This window comes from Setaria viridis, chromosome 1, assembly GCF_005286985.2.
Source record: "Setaria viridis chromosome 1, Setaria_viridis_v4.0, whole genome shotgun sequence".
Taxonomy (NCBI): Eukaryota; Viridiplantae; Streptophyta; class Magnoliopsida; order Poales; family Poaceae; genus Setaria; species Setaria viridis.
This window is the reverse complement of record NC_048263.2, coordinates 34,381,212-34,404,418: the sequence shown is the minus strand read 5'-3', so window position 1 is coordinate 34,404,418 and position 23,207 is coordinate 34,381,212. Positions and strand designations below refer to the sequence as shown.

The window sequence follows — 23,207 nt, the reverse complement described above, 5'->3', positions numbered from 1 at the left end:
GGCTACAGAGATCTGCATCTTTTCAATCTTGCTATGCTAGCAAAACAAGCTTGGCGCATTCTGCAAAACCCGGAGTCTTTATGTGCGAGATTACTCACAGCTCGGTATTGCCGAAGTGGTGACCTTTTGCAGGTGTCTGAGGGGTCAGGAATTTCTTATACTTGGCGCAGCATTGTTCGGGGATTTAAAGCTTTGAAGAATGGTTTGATCTGGCGGATTGGCGATGGGTCCCAAGTAAGAATTTGGGATGACCCCTGGATCCCAACAGGTATATCCCGCCAACCAAGAACACCACGGGGTTCGGTGCTACTCTCAAAAGTTGAAGAACTTATCGATCCGATTACTGGAACATGGGACTCCCAGCTTGTGCGTGAAATCTTTTGGGAAGAAGACGTTCCAAATATTCTATCAATCCTAGTATGCATCGGCAGGGATGATGTTATTGCTTGGCACCATGACAGGAAGGGGATGTTTTCGGTCAGGTCGGCATACCACATGTTAGTAGATGAAGAGAGACGCCAGCGGCAGTACCAGCAAGGAGAAAGCAGCGTGTGCTGTCGGGAGGGAGACCACGAAACACAGAAGTGGAAGAAATTGTGGAAGCTGCCATGTCCTCCAAAGGTACGTCATTTTATTTGGCGCCTAGCTCATAACAGCCTACCACTGAAGCAAAACATCAAACGGAGAGGGGTTATTCTTGACACGAGATGTCCGGTGTGCATGCGTTTTGATGAGGATGGGGGTCACTGTTTTCTAAAATGCAAGCTAATAAAGAGATGTTGGCGTATTTTGGAAATGGAACAAACACGCCTTGCTTTGCTGTTGGCCAAATCATCGAAGGATTTTGTTTGGAATGTGCTGCAACTTGAACAAAGCTTGGCATGTAAGGTTAGCCTCTTGCTGTGGAAGTGGTGGGATGTAAGAAACAAGGTAAATGCTGGAGATCCAATTCAAAATATACAAAATGTTTGTCACTCAGTCTTAGAGATGGCGGGGCTGCTGGAATTGCCAACGATAAAAATTAGACCGACTGCTAGGCTACAACAGAGATGGCTCAGACCTCCCCAAGGTGTCCTGAAAATCAATACTGATGGAGCTTTTTGTGAAGGCAACTAAGCATGGCGCCTGGGGCTTCATTATTAGAGATTACACAGGTGCACACGTGCTGGCAGGTGCAGGCAACGCTAGTCTGCTTCATGATGCGTTAATGGCGGAAGCGGTTGGCTGTCTCAAAGCTTTGGAAACAGCAGAATTATATGGTATCTCCCATGTGCAGCTGGAGGTTGACTCAAGTGTTCTAAAGGAAGCTATTACATGTGATACTCATGATCGTGGCTACTGTGGAGTGATTTTCAGGGATATCCGAAACCTGTTAGCTAATGAGTTTGTGTGTTTAGCTGTTTCTCTTATTCCACGTTGTACTAACTCGTCTACGCACGAGCTTGCAAGACTGGGTTTATTTTGGGGTTCGAAACAGTTATGCATATGGACTGGCCCTCTTCCCGAATCTGTAAATGTGCAGGTGATCCGCGATTTAGCGGAATCCGGTGATGGTAATGAAAGGCCATAGAGCCACCCAAGCTTTCAAAAAAAAACCATGAAAGATCGGAAACTAGGCACTTAAAACTGATTTGGGCCTGAAGTGATTATGAAATGGGCTTATTTGGGCCGGGTCCAGTCTACGAAATTCTTGATCAGCCGAAACTGCAAGCAAAGCAGGCCCACTGCCACAAACTGCTCCGGCTCCTCGCTCAGATCGGAGTTGCGGCGCCGGCGGCGGAGATGGCGACCCGGTTCTACTGGCCGATGGTCGCTGCGGCCGTTGGGTTCCGCCTCGTCCTGGTCCTTTTCGGCGGAGACCTCCACCTCGCCTCCCGCCCCGAGGTCTCTACCCCGCTCACTTCCCTACGCCGCCGTAAGCGCCTCCTCACTCCCCAACCTCCTCCTAGCCTTCCCGCGTCCGTTGTCTGACATCGCCGTAATTGGACTTCTTGTATACCTCCTCTGTGTATTGTAGTGGCGGAAGGCTACTGGCTGAAGCAAGCGTCCATGTCGCCCTACTCCGGTATGTGTGATGAATGGTGTTACTGGATATACACGCTAGTGGATGAATTAAGCATTAGATTCTGAACTGTGTTTCTTGTCTATAGTGAATGAATTAGCGCATTGTGTATTTGATAATAAATGATGAAGTAGCATAGCATCTATTACCGGGAAAAATGAAATAGCAGAGTGTTGCTCATTATGCTTGCTTATTACCAGATGTGCGTGATGTCATCACATCGTTTTGTCAATTACACTCATTATTTTTCAACTGGGTTATTTTTAGTGTTTATTGTTGTAGTGTGAACTGGAAGGATGATTATCTTGTGGATTTATTTTTCTTTCAGGATCTATGTATCACGGTTCCCCTTTGCTGCTGACTGTTCTTGGCCCATTAACTAGGACCAGGTAATTGACCTCTTGTTATTTAACCATATACATTACACTTGCTATACCTTTACAGCATTCGTTGGCTTATCAATCGACACTTGAAATGTAAACATCCTGATGTTCCATGGCATTACAGATCTGGTGGCAAGCATGCTCATGTTTATTGCAGGTAAATAACTAATCTATGTTTCTCAAAGATACACCTTTTTAATAATTCTTTTATTGTAGGCACTGTTCCTTATGTCCTTATATTGTATTAGCATGTAATTGTTCAGAACAAATAAAAATTAAAACCCCCAATGTCTTCCCTGTTTTTCAGTTCAGTTAGCAATCATGTAATTTATATCACTCATCAATCCACGGCACAGTTTGATTTTTGTGGCTGTAGATTTTCTAGCTGCCATGCTTATTCGAGCTACTGGGCGTAGACTCCAAATGTCGCGGAACATAAGTTTGAAGTCACTTGACCTCACAAAAGCAGTAAATAATTCAGGTGTGCCATATCAGTTAAGGTTATGTTGTTTTCCTTAATTCTGTCTCTCCTCTTGGAATATGCTTTATCAAATACTGTCCTTTGCTTGCACGGTGTGTCATATCAGTTGCACCACTGTCGTACCTATTTGCCACTCAATGTCCCCTACAATATCAATATGATTTTGATACTTGCAATTTACAAACTGCAAAACTGAAAAAATATAAGATTTTCCCCCCAAAAGACAGTGGTTTCCAAATTTTGATGTTTCCTGGAAGACAGAGAATTCATCTTACTCTTTTTTGTGCAGAAAGAATATAGAACCCATGGATTTGTCTCATTGAATTAAAGGGGAATAGACCTTTGCTTGCTGGATACTGCTAATTACTGTTGATAAGCTAGAAATGGGCATCAAAAGAAATCCAAGCTTTTAATACTTAATAGTCTAATCCTTTCTGCTTGTGGTTGCTTACTATCTGCTATGCTGCTACTTATTATTCTTATTTATACTTTTCTTGCAGCTAATGTATGTGCAGGAGGTATCGCCTCTCTCATATATTTGTGGAACCCTTGGGCAATAGTCACTTGTGTGGGTTCATGTACATCACCAATTGAGAATTTAATGGTCGTGATAATGATCTATGGAGCCTGTTCACGTAAGAGCAACTCAATTTGGTGTTGCCCTTTTTTTTAATATGGAAACTGTAACCCAAATTTTAACCATTCATTTTGTTATGATTTCCATTTAAAATTGAACATGGTACGTTGATAAGATCTTTCATTTTGGCATCAATTAGCATCATTCACACAGAAGTTCAGACATTGCTGTTGGATTAACCTGAAATCCCACGTTTGATACTTAAACATCTTTGTAACTTTGTAGGTCTGGCTCCTCTTGCTGCCTTTGGATATGTTTTAGCCACACACCTCTCACTTTATCCTGCAATTCTAATTGTACCGGTTCGTGCCACAACTGCAAATTTCCATTTATTCTTTTTTTCGTTCAATTACTTTTATCATATATGCCACTTAACTGCATTTGTTGGCTTCTTAACTTTTTGGCAGGTCATTCTTTTGTTGGGGTATGGTCCAGATGCTCTCCCATCAAAAGTATTTCTTCTAAAAAGCTCAAGTGCCAGTAAAAGTGACATGTCAGAATATGATAAACGAACTAGCCTGGAAGTTCAACATTTCTCATGGATGACAGTAGTTCACTTCATATTTTGGCTATTCATCTGGTCTTGCTATGTGTTGTTGTTGAGCAGCATAATTCTGAAGAAAGTTGGTGGCCTGAATGAGATGTTTGGAAAGTAAGATGCTTAGTTCTTCTTCATTGATATGTGTTTCTTCTGTAGTCATATAATTCATCTGAAAGCATTCACTAGTTTGTCTAAGAATGGAGTGATCAGGACTTTTGCTTTGTGGTTCTATCTCAGATATTAGCATACTGTTGCATCCTGGTACTGTTACTTTGCCGAATTAGGAGTTATCAAGATACTATGTCAACTTCGGTTATGAGCTTCATCTTGTAAAAGGTTTCTTTTTGTTTCCTATTGACCGGTTTTCATTTGTTACTAAATTACCTACTGTGCTGTGGTTATGCAGGACCTATGGATTTATTCTTACTGTGAAGGACCTATCGCCTAATATTGGTGTTTTGTGGTGAGTGTTGATAACAAGATGGTGTGTGATTATCAGTAAGCATATTTCGATTCATCTCATGCATTTGGGAATTAATGCAGGTACTTCTTTGCTGAAGTTTTTGACTTCTTCAGAAGTTTCTTTCTTATAGTCTTCAATATGAACATTATTTTCATGGTCTTGCCATTGGCCATTCGTTTGAAGCACCGTCCGTGCTTTCTTGCGTTTGTTTACACAGCAATTATCGCTATGTTGAAATCCTATCCCTCTGTGAGTATGCTTTTTGTTATTTTATATGATATTTGTAATAAATTTAGTGCCTTGGGTCCTTTTTATATTTTTGTACTCCAGTTCTTCTAAATCCATTGATATGTATCTTGTGATTTGTAAAGGCTGGAGATTCAGCTCTGTATCTAGGTCTTCTGGGCCTATTTGCCAATGAATTAGCAGGTAGCTAAAATTTCGCTACAGAATTTTTTAATGATTACTATAGAGTTCATTCTTTACCTTCACATCTTGCAGAGATGCAGTTCACCTTCTTCTTGTTTTTCGGATATATTGGAGTATCTCTCCTTAGCCCTGTCATGCACAATCTGTGGATCTGGAGGGTTTGTCTCTCTATCTCTCTTGCTTAACATGTCAATTCTAAGGCACTGGTAGTGCAAAGTTGTGCTTAGCATATCATCATCAGTAACACAATGTTATTTTCAGGGCACTGGTAATGCAAATTTCTACTTTGCCACCGGTTTGGCTTATACTTGCCTTCAGGTAACTAATACCCCTCTATAGATTTGTTCCTTAGTGACCATGCTGGTCATTGCATTGCCCTTAAGCTAAGATATAGTCCCCTCCCCTTTTAACATATCTGGACTTCTTAGCATGATATTATATATTGTTTTGGGGCTTGAAACCTTAACCCATAAATTGGTCTGGCTTGAAAACCAATTTTAAATTTGGGTATCTTTTAAAATCCAATGTGGGAAACTTATGGCTTGCCCTAAAAAACGCACATCTATTTTTATAGAAGTGATTTGAGATGCTTGTGCGTGTGTTAATTGAGATGCTTGTGCTTTGGTTTTAGTTTCTTGTATGGTAACCTGCTGGTTTCTGGCAGTTTTTGGAATTCTAATATTGAGTGCCAATCAGTTCTAAGATAGCGGTTTTTCAGACTTACCAAAGCCATATACCTGTTCCTTTCTATATCTAGGTCCTAAATTGCTGTTTGCCAATTTTGCAGACTGTGTTGGTTGTAGAGAGTGTAGGTTCAATGATAAAGCACGACAGAAAGCTAAGACTACTTGTGACGAGTTAACTTGGCCCCTCAGCTGCAATTTTCCTTGTGGTGCTCCTGAACGCAGACGGCTCGTCATCCTGAAGTTTGTAGTAGGTTCGCATTCTGTGTATCATATTGTATTGTACACCACCACTTTTGTACAATATAAGGACCACAAGAGTCAAAGACTAAGGAACACGAAAGGGTTCTCCCTCAGTCCCTCAGACTAATTGTAGTCAGTGCCAAGCTCCGATGTGGATCCTGTGATGTCAATCATCCAGCATGGTTGAATTGAGCACATGTACAATATGTACTGTCTGTTTGCCAGATTAAGATGAAAATTACCCGTAGCATGCTCTTGCCTTTGGATACCTCAGTTCTTCACTGCAAGGTCCCCAGACGTGATGTTGTCGAGTCTCTCTCCATTCTCTTGAAGTTTGTTGTGCACGGCAACACACGTCTGCTCTCCAGTGCTGTTCTACTGTGGAGATTGAATCCTTCTACGAATTTGCAGAGAAGTCTTTGGCTTTACCGTTTGTCTCCATTAATGCTGGCTGCTGCTGCTGCTACCAGAGTACCAGTAACTGTACTGGAATTCGAATCTCGATTAATGGTCAGACCAACAAAATCTGTGTCAGTTGCTCGTGTCCTGCCGATACTGTTCAGTACATTGTTTCGTAGGCTGTGAACATGAAACAATGATTTGTTTGTGACTGAAAACTATTGACACTGCTTGCACTCCCACTACTCCCATCTTCAGGCAAAGCACAGGAAATTGTTGTTGATCAGAACTCAGAAGAAACAATCATTGTCATGTTCGTCCCCATTCTGAGATTGAGCATTTCATCGTTTGAGACTAAATTATCTCTGCACTTTATTATTCAGATTTCGTAGGAGCACCTAACTCTAAACAAGGAAATACTTTGACCGGGATTAAATTCCTCCATGGACATCTCCGGTGCCAAGCTCCCATATATTCAGCTGCTGCATTGTTCTCGAACAGCGACTACAGTAGCCCAGACAAGCAGTTGGCAGACCAGGTTCTTCAAGGAACTTGCACACATTGGCAACGGAAATGACACCCCCGACAGGCAAGCTGAAGCACATGACAACACCATTCAAAAACTCTAGCAAAGCCCAGCTGACCCATCCACATGCTATCAGAATTCGTAGAACAGGCATGAATTAATGCATTTCCTAAACGGCATACAGAGACACAATAGAAGAGAATGAACCGAGAAGGCACGACGAGCTTGCTGGATAACTCAACGAAACAGACATATGCAAAACTCAGTATCTGACTAAATATGCTCTTAAAGAAAGCAAGTTATTCATGAAAGACACATAACTAAAATAAATCGCTTGCAAATGATAATCAGAAACGGTATAGTTTCTGGCAACGCACGCCCGCTTCACCCCACGACCAATTACGCCATTATTCTTCCGCAAAAGCAAACAGCTCTTCCCTCCTCTTCCCACTCAACCAGGCTCAAGCGATGACCCTCCTACGCCAACGGCGCATTTGATATCCATGCAAAAGTTAATTGACAAGCCGGTGTAGCGAACTTCATACCGGCACACAACACAACCGGCCGAGTGAACTTCTTGTCGTGCTGCCTAGTACCGGTAGTGAGCAGGCTTGTAGGGACCCTCAATCGGGACACTGATGTAGTCAGCCTGAGACTTGCTGAGCTTGGTGAGCCTGGCACCAAGCTTGCCCAAGTGGAGAGCAGCAACCTTCTCATCAAGGTGCTTGGGGAGCACGTACACCTTCTTCTCATACTTGCCAGAGCTCTTCTCCTTCCACAGCTCAAGCTGAGCAATGACCTGTATTAAGCACCAAGACTTAGTATGATGGGTAAGCAATGACTTGGCAATGACCTGTATGATTTCAACCGCTAATGTATCAGCTAACATGGGCAAGACAAGATGGGTATTGGCTGACAAATTTACCTGGTTAGTGAATGAGCAGGACATGACAAAGCTGGGGTGGCCAGTAGCGCACCCAAGGTTCATCAGACGACCCTCAGCGAGGACAATGATGCCAGTCTTGGTCTCAGGGAACACCCAGCGGTCAGTCTGGGGCTTGATGGTGATGCGCTTGACACCAGGGTAGGTCTCAAGACCGTGCATGTCAATCTCATTGTCAAAGTGACCAATGTTGCAGACGATTGCGTTGTTCTTCATCTTCCTCATGTGGTCAACCATGATGATGTCCTTGTTGCCGGTGGTGGTCACAAAGATGTCAGCTTCAGAGACGACATCTTCCAAGGTAAGGACCTGAAGACCCTCCATCAGGGCCTGAAGGGCACAGATGGGGTCGATCTCAGTCACGATGACACGGGCACCAGCCTGCTTGAGGGCAGCAGCACAGCCCTTGCCAACATCACCATAACCGCAGACAACTGCAACCTTGCCAGCGATCATAACATCGGTGGCTCTCATCAAACCATCAGGGAGGGAGTGGCGGCAACCATACAGGTTGTCAAACTGTTCAGAGGTAGAAACACATCAGTACTGTTTAACTTGTCAGTTGCATTACTTTACTACATTGCTAGTAACATGCCAGACTGTTTAAAAGAAAACATATTTGTAGCTGCAAAGACTAATGGATACAGATATGGAGGGAGTTGCTTACAGATACTAGAGACATCTCAGAAAGAATACATTAAAGAATCTAGGAAACGCACTGCGTACACTTTTAAGTTAAGACCCGCCATACAGTGCAATACCTTAAACTAAACATGTATATTAATACAAAATGAATGATGCTTCTACTTGCAGACTAAGCAAACAGGGTACAGATGTGTTATGATGTCATAGTGTCGTCACATCCACCAAACATGCGCCTACTATCAGCAAGTTATCAATAAACTATTAGTAAGTCAACATGGACCATAATTCCTGTAATTTAGGAGCCACTCGATAACCGAACCACAACTATCAGAGAAACTGAGCGGCACAGATAACCAGGGAAAAACCATGACATTATCAATCTCGATTAACAGATCTGCCCAGAGATCTAAACCACAGATCAATATCCAACATAATGCCAGTTAAACAAGCTAACAAGTAACAACCACTTCTAGAGAGCTACCCTGCAGAGTAGGCTGTATGCATCCATCATTTATCCACAAGAAGGGTAACCAAGGATCTAGATCCACGCTAGGACAAGCAAAGGAAGTCACGCACCTTGCTCTTGGTAACGGAGTCGTTGACGTTGATGGCGGGGAAGAGTAGGGTGCCGGTCTCCTGCATCTGGTAGAGCCTCTTGACTCCGGTGGTGGTCTCCTCCGAGACGCCGACGAGCCTCTCCTTCATCTTGCGGTACTTCTTGGGGTCAGACTTGAGCCCGTCGCGGATGATGGTGAGCACGATCTTGAACTCGGCGTTGTCGGTGGACTCCGGGTCGGGGATCTTGCCGGACTTCTCATACTCCTCCTCGGCCTTGACGCCCTCGTGGATGAGGAGGGTGGCGTCACCACCGTCGTCGACGATGAGGTCGGGGCCGCCGCCCTCGCCCCAGTCGAGGCAGCGCTCGGTGCACCACCAGTACTCCTCGAGCGTCTCCCCCTTCCAGGCGAAGACCGCGGCGGAGTCCCGCGCGATGGCGGCAGCGGCGTGGTCCTGCGTGGAGAAGATGTTGCAGGAGCACCAGCGGACCTCGGCGCCGAGCGCGGTGAGGGTCTCGATGAGGACGGCGGTCTGGATGGTCATGTGGAGGGAGCCCGAGATCCTGGCGCCGGCGAAGGGCTGGGACGGGCCGAACTCGGTGCGGCAGGCCATGAGCCCGGGCATCTCGACCTCCGCCAGCTCGATCTCGAGGCGGCCGAAGTCCGCCTGAGACAGGTCCTTGACCTTGTACTCCCGGCCCGACGAGGTCTTCTCCACGGAGAGCGCCATGGCAGTGGGCTGGTGGAGGGAGAGCTCGCGGATTGGATCTGGGAGGGAATCGGAGGAGGGGAGGAGACGGCTGGCGGAATGGGAAGGGTGGGGGAGACGATGTTTTTATGGAGAGAGACGAAGGCGCGGGGCCGTTGGTTTCCGGACGCGGCGATCAGCGGCCATCGGATCTGAGTGGGGGATTGGTGGGGGTGGGTGAGGGGTTTTGGAGGGTTGGCCAGATTTTTCTTTATTGTTGTATTGGGTTGTCAGTGGGTGGTACTGCATCTCATATCAACCAAATAAAAGGTTTTTCCTTTTCGGCAACCAAATATAAGGTCAGTGAGGTCAGGTTTCTTTTAGCCAGTGCAATTGGATAGGGGTTAATTTGATCCGTGCCATCAATATTTTCTTTTCATGCTTTTAAGATCTATCATTATTATCCATCTATATGTAACGATGGTATTATAATTTTATATGTACACGAGAGATATTATGATTTACCCCTTCCAAATCGATGCTACAACTGCATAGTGAGATTTTTCATGCAATTACTGCTGGATCTAAGTATTTAAAGTTGAAGTTAAAATAAGATACGGCACATTACGTTTGCAAATGTGCCATTGATTTTTTTTATTCTTCTGCAAAACTGTTACTCAAGCAACATTTTTTACAAATGCAATTACAAATTACATACATCATCCCATCATTTTTCTAAGGTTCTATGCAACTACCACCCCATATCATTGCAGTTATTTTGGTGTCATAGGCATCCTTTGTTGCCACCGGCACTCCCATGATTTTATATTTTTCTGCAAGTTGCTCTCCTTATTAGCCATAAATGTTGTTTGCACTGTCATAATTTTTTTAGTAGGGCTGGAGTATGGGTTTGCATTGCTATATTGCCATCATTTCAAAACATAGATATTTCAAAATAAAATGTAATTCAGATATTTAATACATGAATGACGTGACGTGAGGTGAGTTCTCATGAACTAAAGCTTTCCTTATGATGGAACTTGTCATTCTTTTCAACTTAGTAGGGTTGCTCATATTTTTTGACTAATTATCTTTTGGTGATAGATGATGTCGTCCCTTAGAAACGAGGTAATTATTGTGACTTTGTCAATTTCAAGATCTATCAACTTAATGTCTCATAAACATTCATAAAGATAGAATGTATGTGCATGTGTCTATAGGAGTGTGCGCACTGTAAGTGTTTTCGTGGGAGAGAGTGAGAATTCGCATTTGAGGGTAGAAGATTCTGTATTTCAAAGTGCTTTTAATATGATGTGATTCGGTTCCGTCACGTTCAAACGTAAAATAAATCAAGATCTCAGAATTGACTGGATTGGTAAATCAATTTGCATTGAAACTCGAGATGTGCCTAACGGAATATCCTTTTTCGCCATGATGCGCGTGGCTATGTCGATCGACGATCGTCCACCAAAAATCGGCTGTCCAGTAGATTTTTCGAGCCAAACTTTGGCTGAGATCCATTGACGAAATTAAAATGATTACTCGTCGGAACATCGCTATCCCGCGAGGTGCCCATGGCAGCTAATTTTCCGCAACCTACCTCTCTTTTCTCCAATGCTGGTCGAACGCCTTGACAGCAACGTAGAACTACTACCACACCAAACCCACAGAGCTAGCAGTAGCAGGTAGCAGTGCAAGTGCTTGCTTGCAGCTGCGGCCCGTGTCAACGTACAGTAAGGTTGCCTAGGCTATAATGCCTACCACCAACCATAGATCCGATCTCTGTGACACGGAGCACGTTCACCAGTCTCCATTGGTAGTTGGGACGAACTGCTCGAGTAGTGGATTTCATTAATCATTTTTTTGACTAACTAATGAACCGAATAGGAGTACTATCTGGTCATAATGTTTTGCGACCGCGCACTTGATGTTTTATTAGCACGGCCCTCTCCAATAGCGCTAAGCTCAGCTGGAGTATCTCCTAGCAATCATACGCACCGGCGAGACGCTCTCTTCATAAAGAGCTAGTTCCTCTTTCTTTCATCTTCCTCTCTCCTCCAAATACAATAAAAAAGACGAATGGATCCTAAGAGTTAGAGTTAGTATGGATGGCAATATTAGAGGAGGTCTGAGAGTTAAGTTTCGTTTGTTTGAGCTGCAACTTTGGAGTTTTTCTGAAAAGTTGTTGATGATTTTCGTTCTGAAAATCCAACAATAGGTTTTGGAAAATATTTTTAGCGTTCTGGGTCAGAAAGAGAAAGCTACAAAAAATTTAGAAAACTGAGTTTTTCAGCTTTTCATATAAACTCAGTTTTTCTAGGTTTTGCATTTCCGAAAGGTCCATGAGAAGTTTGATGTCTGTTTGAACTTCGGACTTTTCACGTGCCTAGAAGTTTAAACAAACATGCTCTTAGAACTATCTAAAACGGTTAGAGGTGACCGCAATATAAAAACACGCGTCTCATGCACATTACTTTAAATTATAATTTATGTAACAAATTATATAATCTGGACGGTCAAGGTAATCGTACGATTATAAACTCAACAACGTATGTTTGGATGTATTTACACTTTATATAGTCCAAATCTTTGAGACAATTTAAATAAGAAAGAAGAATATATGTGCACCAAAAAACACATAGGCTATTTTGGCGCTGAAACATTGGCTGTTGGAGGAAAATACCAAACAGCCACAATTCGGTCACTCTCTCCGTGAACCCCCACCACAACGCATCGAAAAGCCAATGGATCGGAATTCGGAACCCGGCCAGATATTTTTGCACCGAAGCTTCCCGGTCACCAGTGATCCTGTCCCAAACCAAACCAAAGGGCAGCTGTTGCTACGACACGTGCCGCTACTACGTTGTCAACCCATGCCCAGCACGATCGTTGATGCTACCGCTTCGAGCGTGTCTCGCCGGCAACGACCCGCTTCGATCGTTTCTGCTTGCTTCTGCCACTCCCCGTCTGCCTCGTGGTTCGTGGAGGCGTGGAGCGCCCACGGCCGGGCCCGGGCGCTCAACGCCGACGGGTGCCTTTCTTTCTTGTGGAGCAGATGCACTGCACACACGCGCGGACACGCCTGTCCCCGTCCGGCTGTCCCCGCCTGCCTGGCTGCCTCGTGGTTGGTGGTCCGTGCGCGTGGCCAACCAGTCAGTGTGCTCTGGGCCCCCACGGGGTGCAGCAGCGCAGATCTGGCTTTGGCTTCACACCTACCGCGGCCAGATGTAACCAGCGGGAACCCAAACGAAAAACAGCCACTGAAAAACAGCCGACACAATCACACAAATGAACCAAGAATAGTTTCATGCACTCACTGTTTTCACAATCAGGATACTTAAATAAAAACAGTCATTGTCATATCAAAAACGTCATTGTGACGCATCTACTGAGAATTTTTGTAAGGTGTAACTGTTTGTCTGTTTCAATCTGCGTCACAGCGTTAGGCATCAGTGGTTTTGGAAAAAAAACAATCATTCAGAGCTCCTTGGTTGTGCAGCTGTCTTGTTAGCTTTTTTTTTCCTCATTCTAAAACTACTGAGTACTCAAAACTATTTAAGAGTGGTCATACAGAGCCATATTATAATTAGAACACTCTTACTGTTGTTCATCCGAAGCCAAATGGTTGATCTCCAAGAATATCTGCCCGTTTGTAATTTTCATTGTCCCCCCTCGGATATTGTGCTGCAGGCCTTACCTGCCCCATGAATGAGAGTAAGCAGCAAATACTCAGCCTGAGCCAATGTACTGCCCAAGTAAACCATAGCAACATTTTGAAGTGACAATATCATACGGCAAATCCAGCCAAAAGTGCATCAATCGATCTAAAAGAGACAGCTAAACTGTAGCAACATTTTGAAGTGACAAAATCACATGGAAAATACAGAAATAAGTGCATCAATATCAGATCCCTGGAGTAAAGGGATTGTGGTAGAATATAGATAAACAGATGGCACCAAACTTGCTGTGTTATGTGAAGGGGATATTTGTGGAAGGTGGATGGCGCAGGGAGTAATCGTGGGAGGTAACTGGCCGTGGTCCAGGACCTCGAGGCCGTGGTTTAGGTGCAGTGGTCAGCGATCAAGCAGGAGAGAGAGGACAGGGACGAGAGAAGGGATAGGGGAAAACTGATTGATTTCATCACCTGGCTGACTTCCTGATTACATCAGCTCCATATAAATAACCAGCTACTTTCCCTTTGCCCAACTTAACAAAAACCTGCCAACTAATCTCCTATTAAACAGAAGCACAACCAAACTCTAACAGAAGCTAACAACTTGATCCCGTAGAACCTGGACTCCTAACTGAAAACTTATGCCTTGCTGTGCATAACAGGCTGCGGTGTCAAAGTCGATGCATCAATGCAACGCACTGATCTAAAATCTAACAAACGTTTCAGCTTTTGCGGAACATCTGACCGGTGTACGTTAGGGTCAGGCATCTCTCTATATTGCTAGTGGCAATTATCAAGTAAAAGAAGTACTACTGTCCGTGTAAATAGTATAACGATGCTATTTTGATAGACAGTTTTGTAATAGAACAGGTGAATGGCAATGCTCATAAAAAAGGTAGATATGTCCGCTGGTGATGAAATGTTTTTATGAGTGTCATATCTTGAGATGCCATTTTCACGTAAGCTTGATGACTCAATTTCCTGGTACCTTAAGAGTGCCTATTGCCTAACGTTGAATATAAAACAATGTACAGCCAAACTCTTACCTGAAACAGCATTCACGTTGAATTGGCAAGAAGCTCAGCTGATGGCATTGGCATTGTAGATCTTGTGGTAAGCACAAAAGGGTAGCATACTAACATTACTTATAAAAAGATGATAACATCATACTGTCTAAAACTGGCAAAGAAAGCTTGACATGGTGGTGTATATCTGAAAGGAAACTGTCTGCCTGAAAAGGTAGCACAGTGCTGTTGTGTATAAGCATAAGTAAAAATTCATGGCCAACAATCATCCAGTTTGCAGTACAGGACAGGATTAACTTTACAAAGTAAAATTCATGGATAACAATTGAAGTGGTTCCATAAATGACGAGCTTGCAGTGTAAAATAAGATTAACAAAGTATAATTATGGAAATAGCTGGGAAGACAAAGCTAGTTGTAATAAATAAATCAAACAGGTGTGATTTAAACATGATTGCATTTATGAACAAACACAGTTATAGATTAATCTACCTTGACATTGAACAAGCCTAATGATCAGGGAGGTAACTATACTGTAATCAGAAACTCAATTGGCACATATCATACAATTCATGTATTTTTGTATAAGCAATATAGTGTACATGCCTCATTCATATATGCTGGCTGGATAGCAAACGGCACTGGGAGAAAGGACTAATTATTTAAATTTGTACAAAGATACATTAATGTATCAGATAAACAAGGACATAAAGTTTAGCTATGCAGGAGCATTAAGGAATGGTTTAGCGAATCATTATATTCAGTTAAATAAAATGGACACTGAACCATGTATGTATAGATGTCACAAACAGAGGCATATTTTGTACAGAGACAAGCAGTACTGCAGTAGTGTAGTATGAATCACTGGTGGTATGAAGGACAAACACTCATGAAACAGAAATATTAATATTGCATTTAGAAAACAAACAATGAAAGAATAGTTAAGGTGATACGGAGAAAGAAAATATAGCTGAATAGGCATCTTAAGTGCAGCAACATCACCAGTGGATATAAAAGATTGATTTTGGGCAGTGATACTTGAGTCCAGATGACATAGCATCCATTCTGAATATCAATGATTTGAGGCGAAATATCAGCATAGGTATATAGCACCAAATTTAGCCTCAATATATAGCCCCAAATTTAGCCTCCAATCAGTAGAACATTGCTGCGAGATGATATCTGAAAGGGACATGCACCCTAGAAGTCATATGAGATATAGAACTTTGACATAAAGCATGATTAAACAGAGAAAGCACAGGAGCTATAAAATGAGACTTACATCGGTGTTGATTGAGATGTGGAAGAGTAGGATCCCCTGCAATATCACTTGTATCTATGTTGCTCTCACACTGCTGTCGTGCGACACTCGCTTGGCCAAGGGTGGTGCGGCGAGGGTAGATATTGAAGAGGATAATGATGCAGCATTACAGGATCCTATCATGACGGGCTCTTGGGAGGGAGCTGGAAGGTAGGAATGAGCTTTAGTAGCATTCATCTCTGCAATATGAAGAGAACCGAACCAATTATACATATGAAATCGTTAGCCCATCGGCCCATGCACAAAGTAACCAAATGAACTCTGGCACAAAATGCACGGCAAATGAACTGAGTGTCCTTGAGACTCACATCTGCTCTACGTATTCGACATGCTTTAGAAGGAGCAGAAGGTTCAGGTATTGGAAACCCGGCCAAGAAGGATGGAAGCCAACTGAAGAACTTAACTCTGCAAGATAATGCGACAACATGTGTTCCTTGGCATAAACACGTATCTCACATCATGATAAAAACATGAATACCATAAGCAGAGTTGGAACCACTGGAGATAGGTGCTTTAGCACTTCATGATATGTCATTTGGCATCCTTATGTTGATTCTCCATACACCAACTCGATGCTTGTCGTCTTACCCATTTGGCACCAGAGATCCCTACAGCATAGACCAACAGATTAAACTCGGCAGCTGCACAGGAAATAAATTAAAACAAGCCTAAAAGGAAATGTGAAGATAAGGATTTGCATAATAAATGAGTATGGACTAACAAAACAATTAATTAGTTCTTGATAGCCTCGCAGAGAAGGGAAAAAGAATGAAAGAAAAATGGGAAACCAAGCATTCACACACATGACATGCGCATTGATCACCCTGAAGGGTAGCTTTATGTTTATGGTGTATATCAGACATTCCTGGTTCCTGCATATCCTTTTGCCATTTCCAAACTTCTGTGAGATTTTCCTGTCCACCCAAAATTGTAGTTGTTGTCGCTTCATCAAACATTTATTTATCAAGAATTAGCAACATGAAACTAATGCATGAGAAAAAAAGTGACATGAATTTCAGGTTTTTAACCATAAGGGAAACATCATGGACGGAGCCACCTAATATTTCTGAAGCTACATCGTGAAGCTCGGGCAGGAACAGCAGCTAGCTAAACAGTAGCAGGGAGTTGGAGAACGGATTCGGCACGTAACCTAGTGTTGGATGGCGCGCGGGGTCTTGGCTGGAGATGGATGGCGCGGGCGCTCCTGGAGGTCGACGACCACTCTGAGGCACGAACCGGGGAATAAGCTGGTGGCGGAAAAAAAGCGGCGGGGCTAAAGGCAGAGTCCCGCACCGAAGAGTATTTGGGTGCGGGCGTGCGGGTCTGTGGACTGCGGGAGCGAGCGACTGAAGCGAAAGGTACGGGGAACCAATGGCGCCACGGCGGGCGGATCAAAGGTGAGCTGCGCACTGCGCAGGGCAGAGCTACGACCGCCGGAGCAGAGGCCGGAGGCCGTCGATGGACGATGGGGATGGGTCCACCCCGGACGGTATTTCATTTACCGTCCGGACTCTAGGCCACCTGGACCGTCGGATCCCATTCCCGCGGCCAGGATCACAAGACCAAGTCAAAGCGGATCGCTCCCCTCCTGCGCAGCTGCGCTTCTCGCCCGCCGACCCCCCTTGCCTCACCTGCCGCCGCCACCTGTTCCTCCCTCGAGGCTCGCCGTCCGAGCATCACGCCGGCGACGCGCTCCTCCGCTGGCTCGCGGCCGTCGACGCCGGCGCGGACCAGGTCCTGGCCGTGGCCGAGGCGGCCGCGATGCTGGCCAACGCCTCGATATCATCCTCCAGACCTCCACCCATCCATCATCACAGCAGCCTCGGCAACGACCCACCGGGACAGGAAACTAAAGAAGCCATGTCAACAAAAAGGGTCAAAGCCCACCCATGCGTGGCCCGATACCAATACTGAGTTGCATGATTCATGGCTTTAGTTTGGGCCTATAGTAACCTGCACGCCCTTCAAGTTTGGGCTTTAGTTTCCTCTATGCCGGCCTGCGTGCGATTGTCAGGTTGCACAGTTCAAGCTTTCGGTGTTCCTAAAAAAAAGGGTTCAAGCTTTCGGCTCTCTGTGATTGTGTACGCTGCATGCAGGAGACTGTACACCGATCGATTATAGGGTCATGGGCTACATCAAAGTGTCTGGAATGGCTGTGGCTTTGACCTTGCAGCGTGCTCCTTTGAGTCCTTGGTCCACAACTCCTTAACAAAGACTGAAGGAACATGAAAGGGCAGTCACTCGGACTAATTGTAGAGTGCCGAGCTTCGGTGTGGATTCTGTGATGTCAGTCTTCCGGTACCGGCATGGTTGGATTGACAACTTGTACAATTTTGTACCGTCGGTTCGCCACTTCGCCTGATGAAAATGAAATTAAAATTACCATAGCACTCTCTTGACTTTGGATACTCCATCCATTCCAAATTGCAGGTCGTTTTAATTTTTCTAGGTTCATAGATATTCTTATGCACTTAGACATACACTATATCTAGATGTGTAATAACATCTATGAATAAAAAAAACTAAAACGACCTACAATTTAGAGTGGAGGAACTACCTCTGTTTTTCACTGTCAGGTCCCAAAACGTGAACTTTGCTGTGTACGGCTACACGTCTGCTCTCCAGTGCTATTCTACCGTTGAGATCGAGTCCTTTTTATATGCAGAGAAGAGAAATCTCTGGCATTACCGTTTGTCCGTGGCACTGCCTGCTGCTACCAGTAACTGTACTGAACCCGATTGATGGTCAGACCAACAAAATCTTTCCAGTGCTGCTGCGGATACTGTTCTTGTATACCTAAATGACACTACTAACCACCTAACCCGTTCGGTTCCATCCGTTATACGGAACTGGAGGGAAACCAATGGCATGCTGTGCTCATCAGGATCGCATGCCGTCGACGCCCGAGCCACGTTGGTTGGTTGCGAAAAGCCGTGCGCGCGCATGTCAGCTCTAGCGTCGCGTGGCCTCACGGTTCGCCCCCGCGCGCGTGCTGGCTCGCGGCGCCGAGGGCAAGCGGGCCGGGATCTCGCGGCCGACGGCGACGCGGGCGGAGTAGGCGGCCAAACTGGATCGGCTGCTAATGGCCGCCGCCCATGCCGTCACGCAAGCCTTTCATCTGCAGCCGCAGCCAGGCCGCCAGGGGGCCGGAGACCGGCGAGTGGTCGTCGTCTGGTTCCTCTTCTGGGACTGTCCCGCTGCAGTAGCCTCACGCCTTGGCGCTGAGGCACAATCACGCACAGGGCTACGTGACAAACAGCGGTCGCATTCGGCAGGTACTGTGCCATACCACTAGCCTTCCTTTGCCTAGCTGAGAGTGTCACACTCACTCGGTCACCCTGATCAAATGTGCATACAAGCGTTCGCTCATGTTCTACAGTGCAAGCGCGCACAGCGGAAACGAGAGACCTTCTCATCAGTTGTCGAGTCAGCGAAACACGGGCAAGCTAAGCTGCCCTTTTCTCGCTTCCCCCTTCCAAAAAATGAACCCGCTGAACCCATGTCCTACCATGCTCGTCGTCCAGAGAGTGAATTAAGGTCCCTGCGCGACTGCGCATGCGCAGTGGGGCTCAGCCCTGCCGCAGCGTGACAGCGTCCGAGCCTGCTACGGAGTGGTGATAACGCAACAAGTTTACGTGTCCGCATGGAGCTCGGCCATGGCGAGAAGCCCCCCAGGCCCCAGCCCTGTGCAACGTCCACAGGGAGGCGTACACTGGTGAGTGGTGACACTGTCGCGGCATACACACACAGGAGTACACGCATGGCATTGGCATGGGCGCGGGGTCAAACCGACGCTCGATCACGTCGCGGTATTCAATCCCTTCACCCACCCAGGCACCCAGCTCGTGACGCCCGTGCTGTCACTGCCACCGGGCAAGCGAGCCAAGGACGCCTGCCGGCGAGAAATCACACATTCCTGCACACACACGCGGGTGCGATTTTTTACTGGACCGACGGCCTGAATGGCTTCTCTTCCGCAGGGCAAGGCAGCTCTACAGCGGCAGATGCCATGCGGGGGGTCAAGGTCAGGTCACCCCCGCCCCGCCGCGGTAGGAAGCGGAGTTTAATGGCGGGCGGGGGCATTCATTCCGTTCGGGGGCGAGCGAGCGCGCGGTTGGGCGCTCGCTGCCGCTGCTAGCAGCCAGAGTACTACTGCGATCGCTGCTCCAGAGTCCAGACCTTCAATTCAATGCGTTGCCGCCACCGCCGTGCCTCGCCGTTGTCTCGGTACTCCGATCGCCTGATACTCTGCGGACTGCGGCCGGACCGGCCGGCCGGGGCAGTGCGTTTGGTGGCTGGCACTGCCAAAGCCGGTTGGTTTCCTCAGGTACGTGTGGGCAAGTACGTCAACGTTTGATCACCGGCTAATGATGGGCAGGGTCCACATCAAGTCATCGACGGAGACGGGATACACACTCTGAGCAGTGAGATCGATCAAGAGGTCTCAAGGATGCAGCCATCGTACCATGATGTGTGTATAATTGTATACATGCACCCTCGACGCGTATATACAAATTCATGAATAAGGATGCAGCCCGGATTCATAAACAAGGACCTAGGTGGACTAATCTATAGTTCAGGTCATATCGGATGTGTGAGTACCAATTAGAAGGATTAAACGTGAAATAATTATAAAACTAATTGTATAAGACGTGACTAATTTGTGAGACGAATCTATTAAACCTAATTAATCCATAATTAGCACGTATTTACTGTAGCACCACATGGTCAAATCATGAACTAATTAGGCTTAATAAATTCGTCTCGCGAATTAGCCTTCATTTATGCAATTAGTTCTGTAATTAACATATATTTAATATTTCTAATTAATATCTAAGCATTCGATACGACACGACCTCTCGAATCAAACATCCCTAAATTTTGGTAATTTAGCGATTAGTTGGTCTGAGACGTGCCGACTTGACGAACGGACTGCGTGTGCTCATGGTAGTCGACGCTAGCACCAAACCTGTCCGAATCCAAGGAGGGCATGGACCACAGGCTCACCAGCAGCCAGGTTTAAGTTCCCCGGAGCCACGACAAAAAAGACGGACTTGCCGGTATACGCCAAGGCCGAGATGAGCAGAGAAGATACATATGCAGAAAAAGAAGTATATGCTCAACTAACAATTCTAGAATTTGGACTGGTACTGCTACACTTCGCTCGACTGGATTTGTCTTGATCCTAAAGAACGCAAGAAACGGCCATGGACTCCGGCACTCCGCCGTCGCATGAAAGGATCCCCAACAATGACCTGAAGTCCGCGTGCTCCCGGACCGGACCGGGCCCGGTCGGCCCATCCACGTATCTCACTGGGCAGTGGACGCGACTGACTGCGAGTCTGGCAAGTCTGCGGCGCACTACGGCCACGAACGGATGGATTCCCTAAAAAAAAAAAAAACGAACGGATGGATGGATCTCATGGATCAATGGATGCCACACATGACACAAGTGACAACCACTCGCCCACCACCACCGCCTTGGTCTCAGAGGAGAGGACGACACAACCAGCTGCGAGCCACAGGAGGAAGAAGCACGTCGCCGCACGGGCTTCCTGGTTCGGTTCGCTCAAATTCCAAAATCGCCTTGCATTGCAGCTCCAGAAAACAACAACGAACAAGTCGAACAAACTAATGGAAGGAGGAGAAGAAGCTTCGGAGACGCTAAACTCTCTCACATCTGGAGACTGGAGCCGATTGTTTTCTTGTGTTTTTACAACGGAGTCCTAAATAAAAAAGAAAGAATGCGGAAGGAGTTGGCAAAAACGCCCCGTGAGGTCCCGTAATTACAGCTGGCTATACCCCGACGATCCAACGGTACAGGGCCACGAACCCCGGCTCCTCCTCGTCCGGCGCGCGGTGCATCGCCGCCCCCGCCGCCGCCTCGGGGTCCCACCGCCACGAGTCCTCCTGCCGGTGGCTCTGGCTGTGGTTGCGGCTGTGGTGGCCGTGGCCCTGGCTCCACCGCGCGCTGTGGTGTCCCTGGCTCCACCGCGCGCTCCACCGCCCGGAGAGGGAGGAGGCCGAGGAGGCGAGGCGGTCGACGTACTCGCGCAGCCACCCGCGGGACCCCGCCGCCTCCGCCAGCGCCTCGACGGGGGTCGCCGGCACGGCCTGCTGGGCCGCCGACTTGGCCGCCGCAGCCGAGACCGCGGGGCGGGTGATGCGGGACACCACGGCCTCGACCTCCTCGTCGACGCGGTAGTCGAAGGAGCCCAGCGAGTAGGTGCGGCGGTCGTCACCCGCGGCGGAGGAGCGGCGGTTGCTCACGCTGCCGATCTCGACGCGGAAGCTCCTCGAGTTGTTGCTGCTGCCGCCGACCCGCGAGTCCAGCGGCTCCTGCGCGCCCGGCCCCGCGGCGGCGGCGGCGGGCGCGGCGGTGGGGAGCGGCGGGTGCGGGAGCGAGACGGCGGCGCGGCAGAGCGGGCACGATGGGGTGGTGCGGAGCCAGGCGTCGACGCAGGCGGCGTGGAACGCGTGCCGGCACGCCGGGAGCAGCCGCAGCTCGGCGTCGGGGGAGAAGGGCGAGAGGCAGACGGCGCAGTCCGGGGAGCTCTTGGGCAGCGCCGCCAGCGCCGACGCCATGGTGAAAAGCGGCAGCGACGCGATCAGCCGCTCCTTCTCATCGTCCACCTCCGCGGCCTGAGCCTCCTCCGGCCCCACCGCCGCCGCGCTCCTCCTCGCCGACCCCGCCCCCACCTCCTCCGCCTCCGCGTCGGACGCGCGGCGCGCCCTGGCCGCCTGGAACGGGCTCGGGGACGGGTGCGACGACGACGACGCGCGGGCGAGGCAGCGGAGGAGCAGGTGGATCGACACGGAGGCGCAGAAGACGAACGCCAGCAGCGCGGCGATGATGAGCAGCGAGGGCGAGAGGTTGAGCGACGACGACGAGGACGGCGGGGGCGGCGACGGCAATGACGGCGGAAGGGTGGCCGCGAACGGGTCGCCGGCGGCCGGCGGCGTGGGCGGCGGGAGGGTGTTCATGACCGGGGGGAGCAGCCGCATCCCACGAGAGGGGTGTGGTGTGTTTAAGGCGGCCTGCTGCGTGTGTGGCCTCGCGCCTTTTATTTATGGGTTTTGGAGTGCGTGGCGTGGTGTACGGGGGGCAGCGGCCGCTGCAGCCATATGTAAGCGATGAGCTGAGAGGTGAGGTGGAAACGGGGCAAAAAGCTCTACTACTAGTAGTAATGGTGGTAGCCTGTGGTTAGATGAGGATGTGACACCTTTTTTTCAGTTTCCCATCTACAATTTCGTTGCTGATCTGGGGTTTGTGCTGGTGACTTGCCTTGGCTAATCTTCTCTCTTTTGGGGGTGTGAGGTGTAGCAAAATTGCACAGGTAAGGTCAACCGGCTGTATAGTTTAGTAGATGACTCATCCAATTGCTCTTGTTATTTCCCAATTCAAGTCAAATGAACTTTCTTTGGTCCCGGTGGTTGTAATTTCCAGGGGATTGTGGTTTGCTCTATGTTTTACTTTCAAGCTAGTTTGATCTGGTCACCAAAGTGCTTT

The 23,207-nt window shown here is 47.3% G+C and overlaps 3 protein-coding genes and 1 long non-coding RNA gene across 13 annotated transcripts; 1 reads left to right on the top strand and 3 right to left on the bottom strand.

The window, feature by feature from the left end:
* Positions 1–1,638: 1,638 nt before the first annotated feature.
* On the top strand, positions 1,639–6,169 carry LOC117833470 (uncharacterized). Its single transcript, XM_034712978.2, has 14 exons — positions 1,639–1,915; positions 2,018–2,065; positions 2,391–2,451; positions 2,570–2,602; positions 2,802–2,926; positions 3,427–3,561; positions 3,789–3,865; positions 3,971–4,215; positions 4,511–4,567; positions 4,648–4,816; positions 4,939–4,996; positions 5,069–5,154; positions 5,258–5,314; positions 5,784–6,169. Exons 1-14 carry the CDS (start codon positions 1,654–1,656, stop codon positions 5,856–5,858), a joined length of 1,488 nt encoding a protein of 495 aa, XP_034568869.2. The 5' UTR covers positions 1,639–1,653; the 3' UTR covers positions 5,859–6,169.
* An 880-nt stretch (positions 6,170–7,049) lies between these two features.
* Positions 7,050–9,816, bottom strand: LOC117833463 (adenosylhomocysteinase). The gene is made up of 3 exons (XM_034712970.2): positions 9,012–9,816; positions 7,773–8,309; positions 7,050–7,646 (listed from the first exon to the last, which is right to left on the bottom strand). Exons 1-3 carry the CDS (start codon positions 9,720–9,722, stop codon positions 7,437–7,439), a joined length of 1,458 nt encoding a protein of 485 aa, XP_034568861.1. The 5' UTR covers positions 9,723–9,816; the 3' UTR covers positions 7,050–7,436.
* A 2,373-nt stretch (positions 9,817–12,189) lies between these two features.
* LOC117833435 (uncharacterized) lies at positions 12,190–17,501 on the bottom strand. 10 transcript variants are annotated; one of them, XR_011898556.1, is made up of 7 exons: positions 16,991–17,500; positions 16,848–16,920; positions 16,006–16,611; positions 15,659–15,876; positions 14,400–15,558; positions 13,282–13,377; positions 12,190–12,940 (listed from the first exon to the last, which is right to left on the bottom strand). It is a non-coding gene; the product is annotated as an uncharacterized lncRNA (long non-coding RNA). The 10 variants fall into 10 exon arrangements; XR_011898555.1 differs by having other exon boundaries at positions 16,006–16,305; positions 16,501–16,611; positions 16,848–17,499; XR_011898560.1 differs by having other exon boundaries at positions 16,006–16,305; positions 16,991–17,498.
* Positions 17,502–21,261: 3,760 nt separating this feature from the next.
* On the bottom strand, positions 21,262–22,904 carry LOC117843730 (E3 ubiquitin-protein ligase ATL4). Its single transcript, XM_034724415.2, has one exon. It carries the CDS (start codon positions 22,700–22,702, stop codon positions 21,494–21,496), a length of 1,209 nt encoding a protein of 402 aa, XP_034580306.1. The 5' UTR covers positions 22,703–22,904; the 3' UTR covers positions 21,262–21,493.
* Positions 22,905–23,207: the final 303 nt, after the last annotated feature.